At 33.4% G+C, this 20,968-nt stretch overlaps 2 protein-coding genes across 3 annotated transcripts; one reads left to right on the top strand and one right to left on the bottom strand.

Moving 5' to 3' along the window:
• The first annotated feature begins 428 nt into the window (after positions 1 to 428).
• LOC143587034 (pto-interacting protein 1) lies at positions 429 to 4,839 on the top strand. 2 transcript variants are annotated; one of them, XM_077068434.1, is made up of 8 exons: positions 429 to 605; positions 1,199 to 1,289; positions 1,374 to 1,624; positions 2,638 to 2,764; positions 2,841 to 3,114; positions 3,197 to 3,329; positions 3,412 to 3,498; positions 4,429 to 4,839. In XM_077068434.1, exons 2-8 carry the CDS (start codon positions 1,208 to 1,210, stop codon positions 4,558 to 4,560), a joined length of 1,086 nt encoding a protein of 361 aa, XP_076924549.1. In that variant the 5' UTR covers positions 429 to 605; positions 1,199 to 1,207; the 3' UTR covers positions 4,561 to 4,839. The 2 variants fall into 2 exon arrangements, with proteins under 2 accessions (XP_076924549.1, XP_076924550.1); XM_077068435.1 differs by having other exon boundaries at positions 1,193 to 1,289.
• Positions 4,840 to 7,446: 2,607 nt separating this feature from the next.
• On the bottom strand, positions 7,447 to 11,570 carry LOC143587033 (putative receptor-like protein kinase At5g18500). Its single transcript, XM_077068433.1, has 8 exons — positions 11,394 to 11,570; positions 10,035 to 10,681; positions 9,840 to 9,944; positions 9,517 to 9,639; positions 9,192 to 9,362; positions 8,972 to 9,101; positions 8,665 to 8,877; positions 7,447 to 7,869 (listed from the first exon to the last, which is right to left on the bottom strand). Exons 2-8 carry the CDS (start codon positions 10,658 to 10,660, stop codon positions 7,783 to 7,785), a joined length of 1,455 nt encoding a protein of 484 aa, XP_076924548.1. The 5' UTR covers positions 10,661 to 10,681; positions 11,394 to 11,570; the 3' UTR covers positions 7,447 to 7,782.
• Positions 11,571 to 20,968: the final 9,398 nt, after the last annotated feature.

Genomic DNA, 20,968 nt, shown 5'->3' with positions numbered 1-20,968 from the left:
TAAAAAAACTATATTTCTCTTTCATGTTCAGTTAAATAATATTTTTATACATTTATTATTACATTTTTATCTACTCTCTACTCACAACCAATTTAACAATATTAAAAAATAATTAAGGGAAAACAAAGTTTCCCCAAATTTATAAAAAACCATTGCATTTTCTTTCTTCGTCTTATAATTTAACTCACAACTATATCCTATAATTTGCAAAATTCCTACGTACAATTTAAGGGATTGGGTGTATTTTTTAAAACTATAAATTTGTATTTATTTAATTAACTTTGAGAGTTGAGAAAACTACAAATACATCCAACGAAAAGACTCCTTTTAAGACCACTTCAATGGAAGACAATTTCAAAAAATTGATAATTTGAGAGTATAAAAAAACTGAAAATAAACCCACTTTTCATTATTCAACCTCTATTTGCTTGTCTTTATTCTAACCTACGCCGCCCCATTCGGTGCATCTTAGCCACCTATTAAAAATATCCAACACACACTGTGTATACACATTCCTCTTTTCTTCAGTTTACCAAAATATCCTCCTTCTTTCTTTAAGCAATCCCTCTTTTCGATTCAACCCACCTGCAAAAACAACATCTTTGGTGAGTTTTCTCTATATTAATATGAAACCCTTTAATTTTCTACTGATAATTAGATCTTTCAAGTGTGAAATTTGACTTTTGTTGACTGTGTCTGTGATCATTAGTTTTTGAGATTGGGATCTTTATTGGTTTGGGTGGGTGTTGATCCATGCTTGTTTGTAAGTAGATCAGTTGAATTTTGATATTGTTTGGTCAACTATGCATAAAAATCTTGTCTTTTGATGATTTATTGGGAATTGTGCTGTCAAATTGAATTTTGGTATTTGTTATGTTGATTGGTGATATAAAGTTGTTATCTTTAATGGTGTAACATGTATTATTATAGAAGTTTGCAGTTTCTTGAATCTTGATTTGGTTTCTATGTGGTCATCAAAGAGCCTAAAGATGAGTTTTTAACACTTTCAAATAAAGATAATAAGTTACAGAGCTAGTTGTTTGTCTAGATCAAGAAGTTTATGTATGTTGGCCTGCCACTGGATAGAATTGTTTGAATGAACATAATTATGGTATATTTGGTTCGGTTTAGAAAGTTATTCTGCTTGATTATTAATAATGATGAAGAAATGATTTATAAAACTTTTGTGAAGTTGAGGAAACCGAACATGAGTTGCTTCGGCTGCTGCGGAGAAGATGATATGCACAAGTCTTACGATAACGGACCGTTCATGACAAATAACGCAGCAGGTGATTATTATTATATAAATGGATTAGCTTATATATTTGCATATATGTAACTTTTAGGGACTTACTTAAAAGCCACGGGTTCAGGGCAAAATGCAGGTTATCGTGCCACCGAGGCTGCACCAAAGGACACACAGGCTGTAACCATGCAACCGATTGCAGTCCCTGCTCTACAAGTGGATGAACTCAAAGAAATAACCGACAATTTTGGCACCAAGTCGTTAATCGGTGAGGGGTCCTATGGAAGAGTGTACCATGGTGTTTTGAGGAGCGGGCAAGCAGCCGCCATCAAGAAGTTAGACTCAAGTAAGCAACCGGATCAAGAATTTTTAGCCCAGGTATGTTCTAAATACTGTTCATAAGACAGCATAAATGACTTAATTTTTTATGATTAGGATAACCAATTGTACAACTTTATCCCTTTTTAGGGTACTGGCACAGGGTTTTGTGCTTCCTTTTCGTGTCCATGCACTTCTGCTGTCTGTAGCTCCTATAGTTTACTCATCATCGTATCATTGTTTGTTAGCGGTAGTTGACAACTTCTATTATTAGTACTTTAGTATGGTTGTTTGTCCTGATTGTCTTAGCTACATTATATGTTACATGAGACTATATTTCAAACTTGTAAATGTTGAAAAAATGTTTGAAGTGGTTTTGGAGCCGAGAGCCTTAGCCGGAGCCCGCTAGGCTTATTACAAATAAAGCATGGTCGTGTCTGTTCGTTCAACTTTATCCGAACAAGGTTTTCTTGCTCGTGTGTTGTGTTTGTTCGTTCAACTTTAACCACGAGGTTTTCTTGCTCGTGTTCGTTTATGTTAGTTTGTTAATAATATAAATGAACGGTTCACGAACGATCATGACGAACATAAGTGAACACCAATTAAATGTAAACAAGAAAATAAATCTGTTGGGCTTAAAAACTTATTAAAACTAGACCTATATTGTAATGGGCAATATTTTAATCATTAAACTATACTAAATTGTAATGGACCTAGATAATTTACATGAATATGTAAACGAACGAACTTAAACGTAAACTATGGAACATAAATGAACATAGTCGAACGAACGTAAATGAACATAAATGAACGATTGTAAACTAACATAAATGAACGAGCGTGGAATGTGTTCATGTTCGTCCGTTTATGAAATAAACGAACTTCCCACCAAACGATTCACAAATGGTTCACTGAATATTCAGTTTGTTTACAGGCCTAAGATCAGCCTCTCTATCTCATGTGCTAGAGGCAATGTTTGCCCCTATCACATCCTCCTGAAACCTAGCAATGGCTTATGCTATGTGCTAGAGGCAGTATTTTTGGTTCCTAATGATTTTAGCACATCGTGACAGGTTTCGATGGTATCAAGGCTTAAAAATGATAATGTTGTGGGGTTGCTCGGGTATTGCATTGATGGCGGTTTAAGAGTGTTGGCTTATGAGTATGCTTCAAATGGATCTCTTCATGATATTCTGCATGGTTTGTGTTTTTATGGTCATAAGTTTGTGTATAATCAGTTTATGTGAGAAGTAACATGTATATTATATGAATGTAGGAAGAAAAGGGGTTAAAGGTGCACAACCGGGTCCAGTTTTATCATGGTCTCAAAGAGTTAAAATTGCTGTTGGCGCTGCAAAGGGGCTTGAATACTTGCATGAAAAGGCGCAGCCTCATATTATTCATCGTGATATTAAGTCTAGTAATGTTTTGCTTTTTGATGATGACGTGGCAAAGATTGCTGATTTTGACTTGTCAAATCAAGCACCAGATATGGCTGCACGCCTTCATTCTACTCGTGTTCTTGGTACTTTCGGTTATCATGCACCTGAGTAAGTTTATTATTTATTTCATGAAGTTTTCAAGTCTTTTTTGGTTGATGATTTGAAATTATTGATTTTAAATATATGATAGATACGCGATGACTGGACAGTTGAGTTCAAAGAGTGATGTTTACAGCTTTGGAGTGGTTCTTCTAGAACTTTTGACGGGTCGAAAGCCCGTTGACCACACTTTGCCTCGTGGTCAACAGAGTCTTGTCACATGGGTATGTCACACTTTGTATTATTTTAGTTTCTTTTTTTGTTTTTAATTCTAAATTATTTGTAAATAACATATTATTATGTCAGGCTACACCTAAACTGAGTGAAGATAAGGTGAAACAGTGTGTTGACACTAGACTTAATGGAGAATACCCCCCTAAAGCAGTTGCCAAGGTAATCGTAATTAATTTTACTTAAAATTCAATTAATTTACCAATAATTGAATCTTATATTATACTTATAATGCAAAAATTGAATCTTTACTTGTAAAAGGCAATTGCCAAGGTTATTAAGAATTAACTTTACTTATATTTCAATATGAAACTAAACATTGAATCTTTATATTTTAGTTGTAATATGAAAAAGGCAGTTGCCTTTGGCCACTCTGAGTTTACTTTTACTAATAATTCAGTTATTTTACTAAACTAAATCTTTGAGTTTTTTATAATATAAAAATTGAATCTTTTGCTTGTAATATAGAAAGGTAGTTGCCAAGGTAATTCAAAATTATCTTTTACTTATAAATCAATTAATTTACTAGAAGTTGAATCACTATTTTTACTTGGTTATAAAAATTGAATCTGTAATATGATATAAAGGCAGCTGGCAAGGTAATTAAGAATCAACTTTTACTTATAAATTCAATTAATTTACTTAATATGAATCTTTATATTTCACTTATGATATAAAAATTAAAATTTTTAATTGTAATATAATAAGAGGCAATTGCCAAGGTAATTCATAATAGTTCACTTATTTTACTAATATATGAATCCTTGTATTTACTTATAATATAAACAATAGATCTTTCAATTCTAAAACGCAGCTGCCAAGGGCATTCAGAATTAACTTTTACTTATAATCCGATTAATCTACTATAGATTGAATCTTTTACATGCAATCTTAAAACAGTCAGTTGCCAAGGTAATTCAGAACTAACTTTTACTTATAATTCAGTTGATTTGCTAAAAGTTGAATCATTATATGTTCTTTTCTAATACAATTAATTTACTAAAATTTGAATCTTTATATTTATAGTTGACTATATATTTAGAAACTCTGGTTGGAAAATAACATTTGGATTGTGTAATTTAATTGTGACAGATGGCGGCGGTTGCAGCCTTGTGTGTGCAATATGAAGCTGATTTCAGGCCAAACATGAGCATTGTGGTTAAAGCGTTGCAGCCATTGTTGAATGCGCGTGCTGGGCCGCAAACCGAAGCACAACACTTGTGAATTCTCGGCTAGAACCAGCCGGGCCTGTGACGCTACTACTGCTGCTGCTTGATTATAATCATTTTGGTGATGAGAGATACAGTTAGCAGATATTTATGTTTGTTGTGTGGAAGAATCATTCTACAACTGCTGATGCAAATTCTTTTGTTTGGCTAAGGTTTCAAGATTTTCTTGTGGTAAATAGGGAAGGGATTTATTTATTTAGCTGCAAAGGAACTGTTTATGTACTCAAGAAACAAGTTTATTTGATTCCTGGAAATGTGGTTTTACTTTTACCTACACGACACGAAAATAATTAGGTTTTAGATTGTCAAAGTTGACCCGTTTAATAAACGGGTTGTACTCGGGTTGACCTTATTTAAACCATTAAATTAAACTGGTCAACTCGCTGACACATTTAACAAGGCCTGGAAAACTGGGTGGGTCGGGCCGCTTAATGTCAGTTCGGGTCATATAAGTTTTGAGCAAAATGATTTATGGTTAAAACAGGTCGTTTTAAAAATCACTAATTTGGTTCGGGTCAAAGTGACCAAAATTGTAGTCGGGTCGAAATTAGTTCTAGAAAAAAATTACCAAAGTTCGCCTGCTATGATTTTTTATAGTTGCTAGTGACGCGGGGGTTATGAGGTGGAGATGGAGGCAAGGCAGAGGTTGTGTGGAAGTTGTGGCGGTGGCGATAGTGTTGCGACAGCCGGTACGTGGTGGAGACAATGGTTATATGTTATGCTGACCTGTTTGGACCCGTTTAGGTTATCATGTTTTTATTGTAGTTACCAGTTTTAGCCTTTTGACTAGTTTAAATAGACCCAAAATGACCCATTAGCCATCTAAGAAGATTCAAATAAATCCATATACAATTTATGCCCAAGTTAACTCCTTTCAAGAATTTGTTATGATTTCCCATTATACACTTAACCAATATTTATAAAGCTCACCAACCAGATCAACACGTCTACAACTTGATTAGTAACTATCAGCATCAACATGCTTGCCACGTTTGAATAAATGAGTTAAATAGGTGTTCACTTTTCATGACCTAGCTATTATTTATTTGCATGAATCTTGTTTTATTATAAATTTGTTTCCTGTTCAAGAATTTATTGTTCATCAAGCATGCATGCATGAACTAGATATATCTTCATGCTTCGGGGCAACTATGAATAAGCAAGATATCTTTACTATTATTCTCTGTGTTCGATATGTTTGTACTTTTTCTTTGCAAAATTGTTGAAGATCGAGATTGCGCATTTTTTAATTAATCACGCACATGGTTCAATAGTCTTTTTCTTGTTAATCAACAACCGGTTGGCTATAAAAACTATACGTACATGAAAATTCAAAAACACTTTACAATATCTATTTTCTTCACAAAACACAAAATAAATTAAAGTAAACACTTTGATTACCACTAACACACACTTCATAAGCACTTGACATCAATTTATTCTTATACTAAAATAATTCATAAACCTTTGTTAATTACATCAACGAATTAGCATGCCTCTTGATTACCCACAAACATAATAATACAATCCTTTTAGCTAAGCGTAGTTTGATCCGAAAATGACAAGAACACATCTAGAGTAACCCAAACCTAGGATTCCATGGATGTAAGTTTTTATAGACTCCTGGTTCATTGACTTGACTTGATTAACAATATATAAGAAACAATATAAATGGAGGGGTTTACGGGTTTCTAAATGACCCGATCCGGAACTGTAAATTTGAAACTTGCAGGAACCGCGAACCAGACCCTGTGTAACCCGTTACTTGTTTGCTGAAAGATAAGTATGTAAAAGTATTTATGTTATTTTTATTACATCTTTGTATGAAAGTAAACCACTATTTTTCAAATTTGTGAGATAAACTTCAAGTGACTACATTTTATCTTTATCACTAAGCAATGACAACACAAGCAGTTTTGAATTTCTGTTTATTTTAAAGAAACACAAGTTTCAAAAGCATGTGAAAATAAAAAAATATTTTAGAAAAGACAACCTGGATTAGGTTGGCAAAATGAATCTAATAGTAAAAGTTTTTCAAAAATTTTGATTCTTCAAACACACAGGCTTTCAACAGTTAACTATTTAAAGATGAAAATATGATGGTTTAATGCTTAACAAAATTTATTAAGTTAGTGTCAAACTTAAAAATACATGAAAATATCAAGGCAAATACAATAATGTGAGAGCATTGGAATGTCAGAATATCATAACATCATAATCCTAAAACTACATAATAATATCTAAGTGTCAGAATATCAGAATTTTTGGAACTACAAATATCACAACATAGAACATAATGAAAATAATAACAATAATAATAGTAATAACAAGACTTTTAAGCTATCAAATGTTAACAGTATTAAACAAGGACTAACAAAATACTAGACGTCTTTTAGACTTTTTCACAATTTTAAACCGAATCATGAAAAATAGTAACCATGATGTGAATTTGACTAGTGACTTCCGTTTTAAGACGTTAGTTACGGTGTCGCTTTTGTTAAAAAGAGCTTCGATTTTGATTATGATACAAGTAAAACTGATTAGTTTGCTTACAATCTTAGTAATGACTTTATCAACATTATTGGCATTGGCTTTAACATGAGTATAAACCACAAACCAGCATTGCATTGTAACCCTAGTTAACTCAAAACACCTCGAACCGACTTCTATACAAGTATGATCAGCAACATATGAACCCAAAGGAATCAAGTAGAAGTTAAGATTTAAGATTAAAGGCATCACATCAGCCCTCAAAACATAAAGTCAAAGGCTTGATAAAAGCAATTGCTTAGTTTCTACTGTTATTCCTAAAGTATATGACTTTAGAACCAGATTGCTGCAAAGCCACTGCAAGTAAAATCAAATGACTGAAAACAATATGTATATAAATGAATCCATCAATCTTTCTTAGAAAAAAAGACAAATGCATCCAAAATCTTACTACAAAAACTAAGGTCATGCCAATCTAGTATTGATCACACCCATACAAAGAAAGAAACTGTACACACCAGTAATCTTTAAAGTTGACTTTCATCATACACAAATCAATCTCATCATCATCTACATGTAAATAATCATAATCATAATAATAAAAAATAATAAGATGTGTGTCTGGTATTAGCCTGCCATCATCATCATCTTGGTTTCAATTATTCCAAGAACAGTATTCTGCACTTCATTTCTGTACTGTGTGGAAGTTGGTCAATCACTTCAAACTTTATTTGGTGCCCTTTTCAACATCAGAGTTCTCGGTCTGAGATTTGGGTTCGGTTGCATTTGTTTGGCTCCTTCGGCGTCTTCGACCCTGTGGTCAAGCCTCTATTAGTACTAAAAAACAATCAAAAAGCTCAAAAAACGCTTATTGTTGTAAAATTCTATCTTTTGCAACCAAATTCAATCCGTATTAGATTATAAATATTTATTTTTTCTATAAAAAAACAATCAAAAAAGTGATTCGAGCCAACCCAACCAAATTTGACCGATTTTAAAAAGTACCATGTGGTCAAACCACTTTTAGTTCCAAGAAACAAGACTCACTTATCGTTGTAAAGATATAACCTTTGCAACCATTAGTAACCTGTTATTAAACTAAACGAAATGGTGATTCGGCTGTTTTGACTCATTTTAAACAGTACCCTGTGGTCAAGCCACGTTTAGTACCAAGAACAGTAAAAAAAACAAGAATCACGAATCCTTGAAGAAATATAACCTTTGCAACTATAACTAACCCGTTACTAATTTATAACTGACCTTTTAAAAAAATTAGACATAAAAGTGACTCTGGTCAACTTAAGTGGTTTGACCCGTAGCCATACTAATGAGTACCCTGTGATTTGACTCGTTTTAAAAAGTATCCGGTGGTCAAACCACTCATACCAAGAAGCAAGAATCATGAAAACCAAGAATCTACAAATGTTGTAAAGATATAGCCTTTGCCACCATATTTGAAACGACGTTAATTTATAAATCAAGTTTTCTAGAAAAAATACACGAAAAAGTGATATGTCACCAAACATGTTTTTGGCACGTCTTAAAAAAAATTACCCATATTTACCACCCTGAGGCACCCAGTTTTTTGCCTCTAGTCTAAAAAACTAACCTCTCGTGTTAGTGGATACTCTTCAGACTCGAGCATACGCACAACTTCACCCATTGTAAGTCTCTTCTCAGAATCAGGGTCAACACATCTCAAAGCGGTCAAAAGTGCGCGTTTTAGTGCAGTTCTAGATGGTCTAGTACCAATGTTAGGGTCAACAACCTCCTCTGACCGCCTATTTCCAACCATCATTTTAAGCCAGTCAACCAGATTCACCTATAAATTCCAAAAAAAAAACATCGAAATCCACACTAAATGACTTTTAAGCGGTTTTATTTAATAAGCTAAAAATAAAACATTAAACACATACCTCATCCGCTGGCCGACTATAATCTACCGGATCCCTTCCGGTAATTGCTTCCAACAATAGAACTCCAAAACTATACACGTCACTCTTCTCGTTCAGAAGACCACTGTTTGCATATTCTGGAGCTACATATCTATACGACATCAAATATTGAAGTGAGTATTATAAGAAATGGCTTTTAAATAGTTGTAGCTTGAAGGTGTTTATTGTTATAACTTATTACCCGAACGTGCCCATCACTCGAGTTGTAATATGACTTTTGCCAGCACCTAATAACTTAGCAAGTCCAAAATCAGACAGTTTGGCGTTAAATTCATCATCTATTAATATGTTGCTTGACTTGATATCTCGGTGCACCACTTTTGGCTCAATCGCCTCGTGCAAATATGAGAGCCTGCAAAAGAATTGCATATTGAGCTATTGCCAACTAAAAGTAACTTTTCTGTATATGGTTTCTTGTTTTAGACAAAAAAGATTTCGAGAAACAAGAAACAAAGATGAAAAGGTAACTAAATTTAAAGTAATTTAGATTAAAGATTGTAACTTACGCCTTTGCAGTACCAAGGATAACTTTCATACGAGCCTCCCAAGTAAGATATCCATGCTGGCGCATAGCTCCATGAAGCCATTGCTCTAAATTACCATTGTTGACATACTCGTATACCAACAACCTAAAATGTCATTAAATAATAAAATTTATATACAAAATTGTAATAATGCTCATCTCGAAGTCAAAAATCAAGTCTAAAATAGTTTAGCTTGCACAACTTTATCTGAAAAAAATGTCATTTGCACTCTTTTTTTAATAATGCATACACTCAATATAACAAATAAAGTTCAAGATAAACAAAAGATTTAAAGAAACCAAAACCTGTGAGTTCCTTCAATACAATATCCAAGAAGTCTAACTAAATTTTTATGGCGAACATGACCAATTGCTTCAACTTCAACTCGAAACTCCTTCTCAGCCTGTCCTCTACAATTAAAACACAAAAAAGATTAACCTCTTTTTGAAAAAATTATGTTAAAAAAAACTAACAAGTTGAAAATTCTAAACAAAACTTACACATTGTTGAGAATCTTCTTAATGGCAACAGGCGAGCCATTAACAAGCTGACCACGATACACAACACCGTACCCACCCTCACCAACCACATTATCTTTAGAAAACCGGTTTGTCGCGGTTTCTAGATCCCTTAAAGTAAACCAATGACCCCAGCCAAGATGAGAAAACTCAGGTAAACCAGATAAAGGTGAACTACCGGTCATAGGATGTGAACCCGAGTCGGGACCCGCATCTTCTTTCTCCAAGTGGTTAAACGATCCCGATTGGCTATTATTATCACCATACTTGCTCTTATCGACACTTGGACGGGTCAATAGCTTGTCTGAATCTTTATCTTTATCACTGAACTTGTCCCATAAAGTGTGATGATTTGAATCTTGACCAACGAATACATTAGCTGAATTTTGGTCAACTCTTATGTCTTTGATCTCAGCCGACACCACAGTTGGTCTTTGAGTAACCGGAAGTCTGTCATTTTTTCTTCTAGACTTGTTTTTTGTGACGGTGTAACACCAAAGAAGACATAAAACAACCACAATGGATAATGCCACAAAGATTGCTATAAGATGCCATACTTCAAGATTTAATGATGGAATTTCCTCTGTCATCTCTTTCTTTAGACCCATTTGCAAAAACTTGTAAATACCCTGAAAATTAATAAATTGAATTAAATGTGAGAAAAAAATATGTTTTTATTGGTCAAAAAAACTTATTAGGCCTTGTTTCACAAAATAATTCATTTCATGTTTCTTGAAACTAGAACTGGAAGCCAAATTCTTGATTGGCAATCAACTTTAGTTCCAAATTTTATGGATTTCAAATAAAAATCTTTAAAAAATTACAAGTTAATAAAGAAGTAAATAGCCATGACCAAATAGCATTAAAACAACTTAATCCTATTTGTAAAATATAACTCTGGATCTCTAAAAAAGAGGTCCATCATGATTTTATTATGAAAAAAAAAAATAAGATTATCAAACAATTTTGCTGAAATAAAAATGAAAAAAAAAATTATTTCGCCAATTTTTTTTAAAAAGAAATCATGATTTGAGAAAACAAAGCAGATTACTCTAAAAAGAGTGGAAGAACACAAGTGTCCTTTCAGATTTGGGTAGATCTAGAACAATGTATATGAAATCAGTTGGTAGAGATGAATATTCATTTGAATTTGAATCAATTAAAGCAAACCCAAAGTTTTCAAGTACTTGATTCAAAGATAAAAACCAAAAATGAACACAAACTCAGATCTTCAAAGGTACAAAAACCATCAAACACAATAAAAACTCAAAACTTTAAATGCAGATTAATACAAAGAATCTGAAAGGATATAAAAATAATGAGCATTAATTACAGATTTACCTGAATGTGAAGATGCTTGAATAGAAACTCAAACTCAAAAGAATCAACAACTTGTCAATAACATCTAGATCTCCAGCAAAAGAAACCCATATCAAGAATCACAAAACCAAAATGTGTAATGAGTCTTTTTTCCCAAAAGGGTGTCTGAATATGAAATCAAGAACCTCAACAGCCCCCCTTAAAATGAATAAAGATTAGATTTTTATGATGAAAAAAGGATTTTTTTTGTATTTTGAATTTGAAGAGAATGAGAATAGAATAGTTGTAATTGCAGAGAATACACAACCAACTACTCACATGGAATTCTGTGAATGTGGGTGGTGGGGGAGAAGATGATAAGAAGTCATCGGTAGTAGGTGATAATAATAATAATAATAATAATAATAATAATAATAGTAGTAAAACACAAGCATCAATCAAAGTGGCAAATGCTTCAACTTTTTCTTTCTTTAAATATTTCAAGATTATTTGAGTATGTGAAGGCGGCCATAACCGACATGGGTCTGGTTTTAATTTCAATTTTAATTAACAGCTTGGGTTAAATTGGTTTGTCAAAAAGCAGTGGATTTAAAGTTGAAAAGGTTGTACAATAATTATGGATGGTTTTGGAGAGGAGTAATGAGTGAAATTAAAGAAAAAGTGGAATAAATTAAGGTCAAATGAACAGACTGGACATATTAATCACTTCCACATTCTCTTAAAACTAAAGTCTTAAAAATTATATAATTATTTGGATTAAAGAGGAGATTTAAATATTTAATTGTATTTGGATGGATATGTTAACTTTTAAAAGAAATGGTTTAAAAATCTTTTGATTCAGAAAGTTATTTAATGTATACTTAAAATGATCTTGAGTTTTGTGAAAGTTTGAATTTTTGTTTTGTATAATAATATGGAATTATTTAAAAAATGTGTTTTTATTGGAGAGGGTGTATTTAGTGGGGTGCATTAGTCAAGGAAACAGACTGGACACCATTACATCAGATGTAGGGTGAGACTTAAATACCCTTGTCATAATGTTAATTTACACCCATGCCCTTGTTTAAGTTTGAGGGGTGAAGAAGTTGGAATCAGAATCAACCAATCCTGTTTTATACCAACCGAGTCAATCAATAGGCCTATTGTATTTGTAGTACCTAAATATCCTCTCTTGATCCTCCAAGCTACAACAATGTATTTGTAGTACCTAAGTATCCAATCTTGGTTTGTACCAACCAAAGAAAATGAAGTGGTTGCAATAAAGAAGGCAACTATTATATGGTTTTTATAAAATATGAATATTTCAAAAGAAACAGGGTATTTGTTTAATCAAACTATAATTTTATATCCATTTATTTGGTATAAGTATAAGTTTACATCTTCAATTATTCTCCAAAAGGTGAAGAGAAGGGGGGAAAGAAGTTATGTTGGATTAAATTGCATACCATTCTTGTGCGTAATAATGTTTGGAATGATAAGAGTTCAAAACTGAAACCAAAAACGCAGGATTGATTGGTTATATGTAAATTAATACTTATAAAGAATTTTTACGTAAAGTAATTAAAAAGTTCTATGCGGAAGATGATAATCGAGATTGAGCAAGATACGTGCTCGATGTTGAAAATTGGTATAGAACTCGGTTATTAACAACTGCAAATAGATTGAGAACTCAAACATGCCTTTAAATGTTCTTTCATAGTTAAAAATGTCTCAAGTGAATTAAGCATGTTTTCGTTTAAACATTTGGACACCTTAAGGGGGTGTTTGGGGTTCTTTATTTTCATCAACTTGTAACTTATAAACTTTTTAAAAAGTTAATAAGGTGTATAAGGTGTTTGGCAAACCATAAGACCTTATGAATTTTAACTTATGGAGAAGAAAAAATAAAGAAGTTTTGAAAAGTTAGGAATCTCTAACTTATTAACTTAATGGGTTTGATTTACCTATTACACCCCTCTAACTCTCAAAATCCATTACACCCCTTTTAAAAAATAGTGCCCTTTTTAGTCATTTTAGGTTTCCCCAACACATAAGCTAATCCAAACAATTATTTAATAACTTCTTTTAAAAAATTTATAAGTTAATAAGTCATTTTAACAAAAAAGTCCTTTTTCACTTAAATAAGCAATCTCAAACACACCCTAAGTAAAAAGTACTCAAGCCCAAAAGACGTGTTTCATGCTTGTAATTTGTAAATGCTTGAATCACCAAAGTACCACTTCGTAGCATATAATGGTTAAATAATATGAATTACATGTTGTCAATCAACGGCGGATGCATTAACCATGTGGTCGTACAAATGATGATTTGGCTTTAAGATTAGACACGATAACATACTAATGAAAGTTTTTTTTGTGTTGGGTCTAAGATTTGAGGATGACATTATCAACTGAACGGTTCATAATATTTGCAGATGTTAGAAGATTATGCAGTGAAAGATTTGACGTTTTGAAGATATTTCATGAAGTTTCGCAAGGATTAGTTAGTTTCGTATATTTCTTATGTGAAACTACAAACCATGAAAATTGTGAACGTCATGTTGGATATGCTAGTTTTACTAAGTGTTTATGCGAAACCACAATAAATGTAATATGTAAAGGTCTTATCGGAATGCCTGCGAAACTTCATGGTGATTTGCGAAACTCAAAGGCTCTTCATCAAGTGGTGGTTTGCTTGGAGAACAAGGCTCAATGGTCTATAAATAAGGAACTAGGCCTTCATATGTGGGTGTCGGTTTTTTATATGTGAGCCACTTATGTTTGAATAGAAGTCGTGATTGGAATCATAGCTTTCTATCTACTTTCTGTTTATATATATATATATGTTTGATTGTTTTGTTTGGCTCACACTGATCCGTCTTTATCTTCTCTACCAAGAACGAGCTGAAATCAAGGTCTTACGGGAGCTATCGCTTTGGTGTCTATCTCCCATTCTCAACCGCATCAATATATTCTATTAAAAAAACATAAAATTTCATTCCATATCCAATCCTGATACCCCAACCCCATATTTTTATGGGAAATCAACCACATCCCCCGAACAATTTCAGTACCGATAACAAGTTTTTTAAGGAAACTAAGATCAATCTAAAACTCATTTCACTTCCCCATGCCCTACTCTACCCGTGGATTTACACTAGATACATTTGTTAGTTTTGTTATAGAAATGTAAATATAAAAGACGATGACATGCCAATGTTTTCAACACTTAAGTATTTACTAACGGAGAGAAAAATAGTATTTTGATAAATGGGTGAAAATTTGAAAGGACTACTAACGTAGCACACGTTTTTGGTGTTCTTAACACCCTTGTTGTAAATTCTCTACCATGACATGAACACGCCACGAAAACACTGAAGTAGGGCTGACAATTTAGGCACGATACACGAATACACGACACGAACCTACACGACTTTAACAGGTATCAAGTATGGCCTTAACATGTTTCGGGTACTAAACATGTAGACATGAATCAAACTGTTAATTTTCGTGTCTAAACAGGAAAAATACTCGTTTACATGTTAAGTACCTGATTAGATTTTTTTATAAATAAAAATATATAATAATATAGTATGTTATATACCCTAACTAGTTAACCCTAATTTTTATACCAAACAATTGAACACGACGTATCATTCCAATCTCACATAAGTAGACGGCGTACAAACCCTTCTCCAATTCTCACTCTCCGGATCTTCGGTAGTCCGGTGGTTTCCCCTCTACATATCTGGTAGTCACAACCCTTCGATTCTCATGTCTACCTCTCCACATTTCCGATTCTCCGGCAGTTTGGCCTCCTCACAGTTGCAGCAGTGCCACCGGTATTAACAAGTTCGTGTCTTATCGTGCATACCTGGTATTAAAAGGCTCGTGTTCGGGGTTTGGGATACAGGTACATAATAAATTTTCATGTCGTGTACATGTTTCGTGTCTGTGTCTTATCATGTATGAGAATATACGATATGTCAGCCCTACACTGAAGTTTTGACATTTTGTTGTCACTTTAGCCCATTTAATAAAAATGTTGTGTTTGGGTTGACTTGTTAATTTAAATGAGTTGACATGTTTAAACCATTTAATTAAACATGTCAAGCACTGGTGGATAATAGTGGACCAGGCGGGCCTCGACTCACCCAGTTTTTTCACTCAATAGTCTTCTATTTCCGGAAAAATAAAAAAAAAATACATGTATTGAGCCTGCCCATCCAGATTATTTGTTCGAGATCTTACCGTCCACCCAGATTATTTGTTCAAGATCCGGCACTAATGTCAAGCCACCAGCATGTTTAAAGTTATAATATAAAATTAAAAGGTCAACCCAACAACAAGGTTAACGTGAGTAGATAGATTGCTTACATAGGCCATGTTTGATTTACACAATTTTAACCGTATCCAAATTATGATTGAAATACAGTATCTAACATATATGACTTGTGATCACTAATTTGACGTGTTTATAATACACCAACATGAGAATAAAAGAGTTGGTATGTGCACCTTTTGTTTTAATTTTTATAAAATATGGAGTAGTTTTTAACACATATATAACTAGTATATTTAACTTTTTTTAATGTTATTGTTTCTAATAGATATGAATCCATAAATTTTTTAAAAGAAAAATTAAATTCTACCTAAATCAATAATAGAAGTGAAAAACAGTATACTGCATTCATTTAAAAAGGGTTTGCAAGTGATTGCCATCACGTTTGATTGCGTGCCATGGAATTGCTGAATAACCATACAAGGCTGGTTTTCATAAAATAAAATAATGACATAACTTGACTCTAAGCCAATTAGTTGTCGTATTTCTAAGTAGGGACGTTTTTAAGGGAACAAAATTAAGCTAAAGCTTTAAGTCCCTACTTAAACTGTACATTTAATTTTTAGGTTGGTTAGGGGGACGCCGTCGTTAAACGTTGATAGGGTACCCACGACGAGCGGTAACACCGCCGCCGTAGTTTTAATGGCCAAATCGGGTACCTCAAATGTTGGACACGACCCAATGGGAAAATCTGAACATTGGGGGCGTTGAGAATTAAAAAATAAAAATAAGAACCTTTTTTCTATTTAATATTCAGTCATTTACCGTTTTACATACACACCTCAAAAACACATCCATTTCTATAAATTATATACCAATCTTCAATCACAATCAACCAATAAAAAAATCATAGAGAGTTTAAAGAATGTGCAAGCCGGTTCGAACGCTAGAGGAGCCAGTAGAGGACGTGGTTCCAACGTGCAAGCTAGTTCGAGCTCGAGTTTTCAAGGGTATATACCACAACCATTTTATACAAACAACCTAGTTCTCATGTTTAACCGCCCCGTTTTTCTACATACCCACATGGGCCTACTCTTGTTGCACCTGGTCAATATGAATACTCTATGGAGGATCAAGATGCATTCGACCCGTTTGCGTATCATAGCCCGCCTCCACGGTCCTCGCGTGACATTTTGGATCGCCCACTCCCTTATTTTAAAACGACATTTGTTCGGTCAGTAAAACATGTGCGACGGTAAAACCCAAGCGTTGTTCATGGGCGTTGAGGTGATAACTCAACGTGAATTCGGTCAATTTTGCTTAATTTTGTTTATGTATTGGAATTTAAACTTAAAAATATATATAAATTAAGGTGAACCGTTGGGATGACGTCGGTCGGTCGGTAGAACTCACGTGTTGGTACAACCCGAGCGTTGTCGGTTCCGGACATTGAAGTCGTGGCGAGTCTACGCGTTTCCGTCGTGTTCATTACAGTTTTGGTTATGTTCGTTACGGTACCGAAACTAAAAGAACAACAAAAAAATTTACTTATAAAAATTAAGGCGAACAAATGAGGTGACACCGGTCAGTAAAACCCGGACGTTGGTCAAACTAGAGTGTTGTTGGTCCCGGACATTGATGCGTGAGTCTACATGAATTCGGTCACGTTTGTTACGGTGGTGAAACTAAAAAATTGGCGTTTAGTTGGTTTCTTATATGTTCATCACGGTATCAAACTAGAAGAATAAACGAATAGATCTATATGGTTCCGCCACCGGTCCAATCACTTTTTGGGCACCAAATTTTTCATTTAATCTAATTTATATTTATAATGATAATATAAGTATAATATAATTATAATATGTGTTTTTATAAGATCTTATGTATGCTTGACCTTAGAGGAGTACAAAACCGGTTTGGTTTTCATGGTGAAAGTCGGTTTGACCCAAACTGGTTTGGTTTAAAGGCATGTTTGGATTTTAACAATTAGAGGTATGTTGAGTAGGAGAGCTCTTCATGAGAAACTTTTTATCTAATGGGATTTTTAAAAAGCTTTCCTCTCATATCACCCTTTATAGATTCTACTCCATAAGTGAGATTTTAATGGTAACTTTGTTTTTTTACATTTTAAGCACTTTTATTGTACTTGTAAACAAATTTATATTATAAAAGTCGCTTTCAAGATCAATGAGTAAAACTAAAAAGGGCATGAAGAAGAGCGGAATCAAGGGGCTATGCTACCGATAATCATCAGAATTTGTTTAGTTTTCTTATAAGATCAAAGTTTTATTATACTTGTGAACAAATTTATATTAGTTTTGGGCTTGGAGAAGACCTCCTAGAGGTAGTATTAAGCTTCAACAGCTAAACAAGTTGATTGATTTTACTAGTGCTTTTTAGTGTTCGACTGATCCAAATAGATAGGTTTGGTCCTTTGATGGCGATCCAGATTTCACGGTTAAAGTTTTACGAAAGCACATTGACCAATGTACGCTGCCAAGCATTCCATTTCAAACTAGATGAAACACTCAAATCCAAAAATAGGTTAATATTTGCGCCTGAAGTGTTTTGTTAGATCGAATCCCAACTAGATGGAACTTGAGAAAATTATGCATTGATATTGAGTCCATTGGTTGTCCGATTTGCCATTCGAGCCCGAAAACCACAAACCACTTGTTTGGAGACTGCTTTATTGCCTCAAATATTTGGAGACTATTTGCGGGCTGGCTTGAAGTGGAGTTTCTTATTGGAGTCCGACCAAAAGGATGATGAATGTATTAGACTCATCGTCATTCTCGGCTAAAATGAAAAAACTTATTGAGTGTGTTTGTTTCGTGACGTGGTGGGCTATATGGATTCATAAATATGCTACTTTTTCAGCCGAAAGAGATTCGAAGTAGAGAAATTTTTATTCGGTAATTTATGTTTCTTTCGCTTGGTATTCGAATAGAAATAAAAAAATGTAACTTTGTTTGGGATAAGTGGCTAAAAACCCTTTTCTTTTTTCTTTTGATGTAATTTGTTTTTGGGTCCGGCTCCTTGCCGGACTTTTCTTTAATACATCTAAGCCGTTAAAAAAGAAAAACATATGTTAAATCTCTTAGTTGAAGTTGATAAAGAAGATAACTTTACAAACTTCATGTTACGCATTAAGCGTGCGCATGTTAATTGATTAAAATTGATTACTAAAAAATATGAGAAACACACGTGCATTAGTCTTATAGAATTTAAAGCACCATTTATATATTAGTCTTATAGAATTTAAAGCACCATTTATATAATGTGACAATTGACAAGGCTATCAAACTTGGACCATTAGAGATGGAAAGCAACTGTCGAGATGTCGTGGGAAATAAGCAATGATACACATTAATTTGCTACCCAGTCACCACCCAAGAGGTTCGAGTCTTAAATAATATGATTACTGCTTCACAAAGCCTTTGGACTTTAGATGAAAGTCTATATGGTTTTTGCTTGCACGTTTAAGATAATATAATTCAATTCTTATTTCTATTACCTAATTATGAACCTTAAAACATAATTCTCTACCTTTTCCTTTTACTTCCGCCAATAACCCCCCCCCCCCTTCGACTCTGTTCGTTGTGGTTGCGCAATCTTCTCGACGTATTGTTCGTGACACAGAACCTCCAACGTCATCATCACCTTCATTCACGACAACTTATTCACCTTTGAGCAGTGACATGCATAAATTCTTTATTAGAATATATTACTATTTAGGTTTGTTAGCATGAGCTCACATACCCAGTTTGGGTTCAAGGGTTCAAATTATTTCTATATATTGTAAGACGGTCTTAATAATCGACATCAGTTAAGTCCTTTATGAGTAAGGGGAATCGAAGGCCGGGGAAAGTTTATTGGCAACAGGGAACCCTTTCTCACCCAGTCCTACCTACCCTATGTATTCGAGGGGGCTGGAACCGAAAAAGACCTGGTTCCACACATATGAGACAGGCAGAAGGTATGGGACGACCAGTTCACCATGGAATGCGAATTCGATCCTATAGTCGTCTTCTTTGTTCGCAGTGGAAAGGGATGCTAGTCGGCTCGGAGAAGTTGTAGGCCCCAATAAAAAAGATCAAGAATGATTCCTCACCTATCCTGTCAGGGCGTCTTTTAATATTTTTACGTGATATCAGAGTCACCCAAGGCTTGGGGTGACTCTATACCACGATTGTCACCCCACATGCAAACAAACCGTAGCCATCGTCACTTGGTTCCATCCCTAGATGGAGTGGTGTGTCGCTCCTTGTCTCAGTCTTGATCGTAATAATACAACAAGCATGATAATAATTGCATCATAGTTTTACAAGTAGCTTAAATTTATTACGCTAGTTCATTTTGTTGTAGGGTAATCATTACACTACAACATATTACGCTACAAAACAATATGGACTACTTAATAAAATTACGTTTCCAGTAAAACTGCATTATAATAATTATTATATTGGTTTGAAAAATATGATGTAGCGTAAACATTTCCCCATTCGCGTAATTACAAAAATGCATCGCGTCATTTCTTCCTTCACTTATCAAGCTTTGTAGGAAAACTATTTGTGTAAGAACCTCTCTCTCTCTCTCTATATATATATATAATGGGTCAAGTTATTATTCTACAAAGAGAGGCAAAAATGAGATAGTTGAAAAAGATTTGTAGTCACATAAAAAAATCTATTAAAAATTAATAAAAAATTTATAACTCAAAATTTAATAAAAAACAAAAGTAAAAACACAAAAATGTTTTCATCGTCTTCCTCGTTCTAAAAAAACAATGTTGAAGAAAAAAATCATTGTGTTTATTTTCGTCATTAATTGTGTCTTTTTATTGACATTATGTTTTTTTTATTGAGATTCTGTTATATTGTTCAACTTCAACATTGTGTTATATTTTACTATCTATTGTGTTTTTTTAGTTATTATTGTGTTTTTTCGTCATTGTGGCTTCGTCGTTTTTTGGAACGTGAGTGACCGGGGAAACATTTTAGTTTTTAAATATTTTTCGTGTTTTATTTATATTTTGAGTTATAATTTTTTTAATTTTTAATTTTTTAGGGGTTTTTGTGGCCACGAATCTTTCTCACACTTCTATTTTTTGTCTCATTTTGTATTTTAACTTTTCCCATATATAATATATATCAACAATTAATAAAAAAGGATGAGTCCGGTACAAATAAAATTAACATACTAAACATATAAATAACTAGAGTAATTAGAGTTTTGAACTATAGTAATTATGTTATAGAAAATAATATAGTATAATAATAATTACTTAATTCAAAACTTATAGTGTAATAATAATTACTTCAGTGCTAACATAA

Source organism: Bidens hawaiensis, unplaced genomic scaffold (genome assembly GCF_021521415.1).
Source record: "Bidens hawaiensis isolate Kalapana, Puna unplaced genomic scaffold, B.hawaiensis_p1.1 tig00035103_1, whole genome shotgun sequence".
Classification (NCBI taxonomy): domain Eukaryota; kingdom Viridiplantae; phylum Streptophyta; class Magnoliopsida; order Asterales; family Asteraceae; genus Bidens; species Bidens hawaiensis.
This window is presented reverse-complemented; position numbering and strand designations above follow the sequence as displayed.

What these genes read in the sequence shown, in the direction of transcription:
- LOC143587034 (XM_077068434.1), top strand. Translation starts at nt 1,208, where the DNA reads ATGAGTTGCTTCGGCTGCTGCGGAGAAGATGATATGCACAAGTCTTAC. An exon ending in CATGACAAATAACGCAGCAG is followed by an intron (nt 1,290 to 1,373) that starts GTGATTATTATT and finishes CCACGGGTTCAG; the next exon opens with GGCAAAATGCAGGTTATCGT. An exon ending in TTCGGTTATCATGCACCTGA is followed by an intron (nt 3,115 to 3,196) that starts GTAAGTTTATTA and finishes AATATATGATAG; the next exon opens with ATACGCGATGACTGGACAGT.
- LOC143587033 (XM_077068433.1), bottom strand. Translation starts at nt 10,660, where the DNA reads ATGGGTCTAAAGAAAGAGATGACAGAGGAAATTCCATCATTAAATCTT. An exon ending in TGTATTGAAGGAACTCACAG is followed by an intron (nt 9,640 to 9,839) that starts GTTTTGGTTTCT and finishes ATGACATTTTAG; the next exon opens with GTTGTTGGTATACGAGTATG. An exon ending in CGAGTGATGGGCACGTTCGG is followed by an intron (nt 9,102 to 9,191) that starts GTAATAAGTTAT and finishes GATGTCGTATAG; the next exon opens with ATATGTAGCTCCAGAATATG.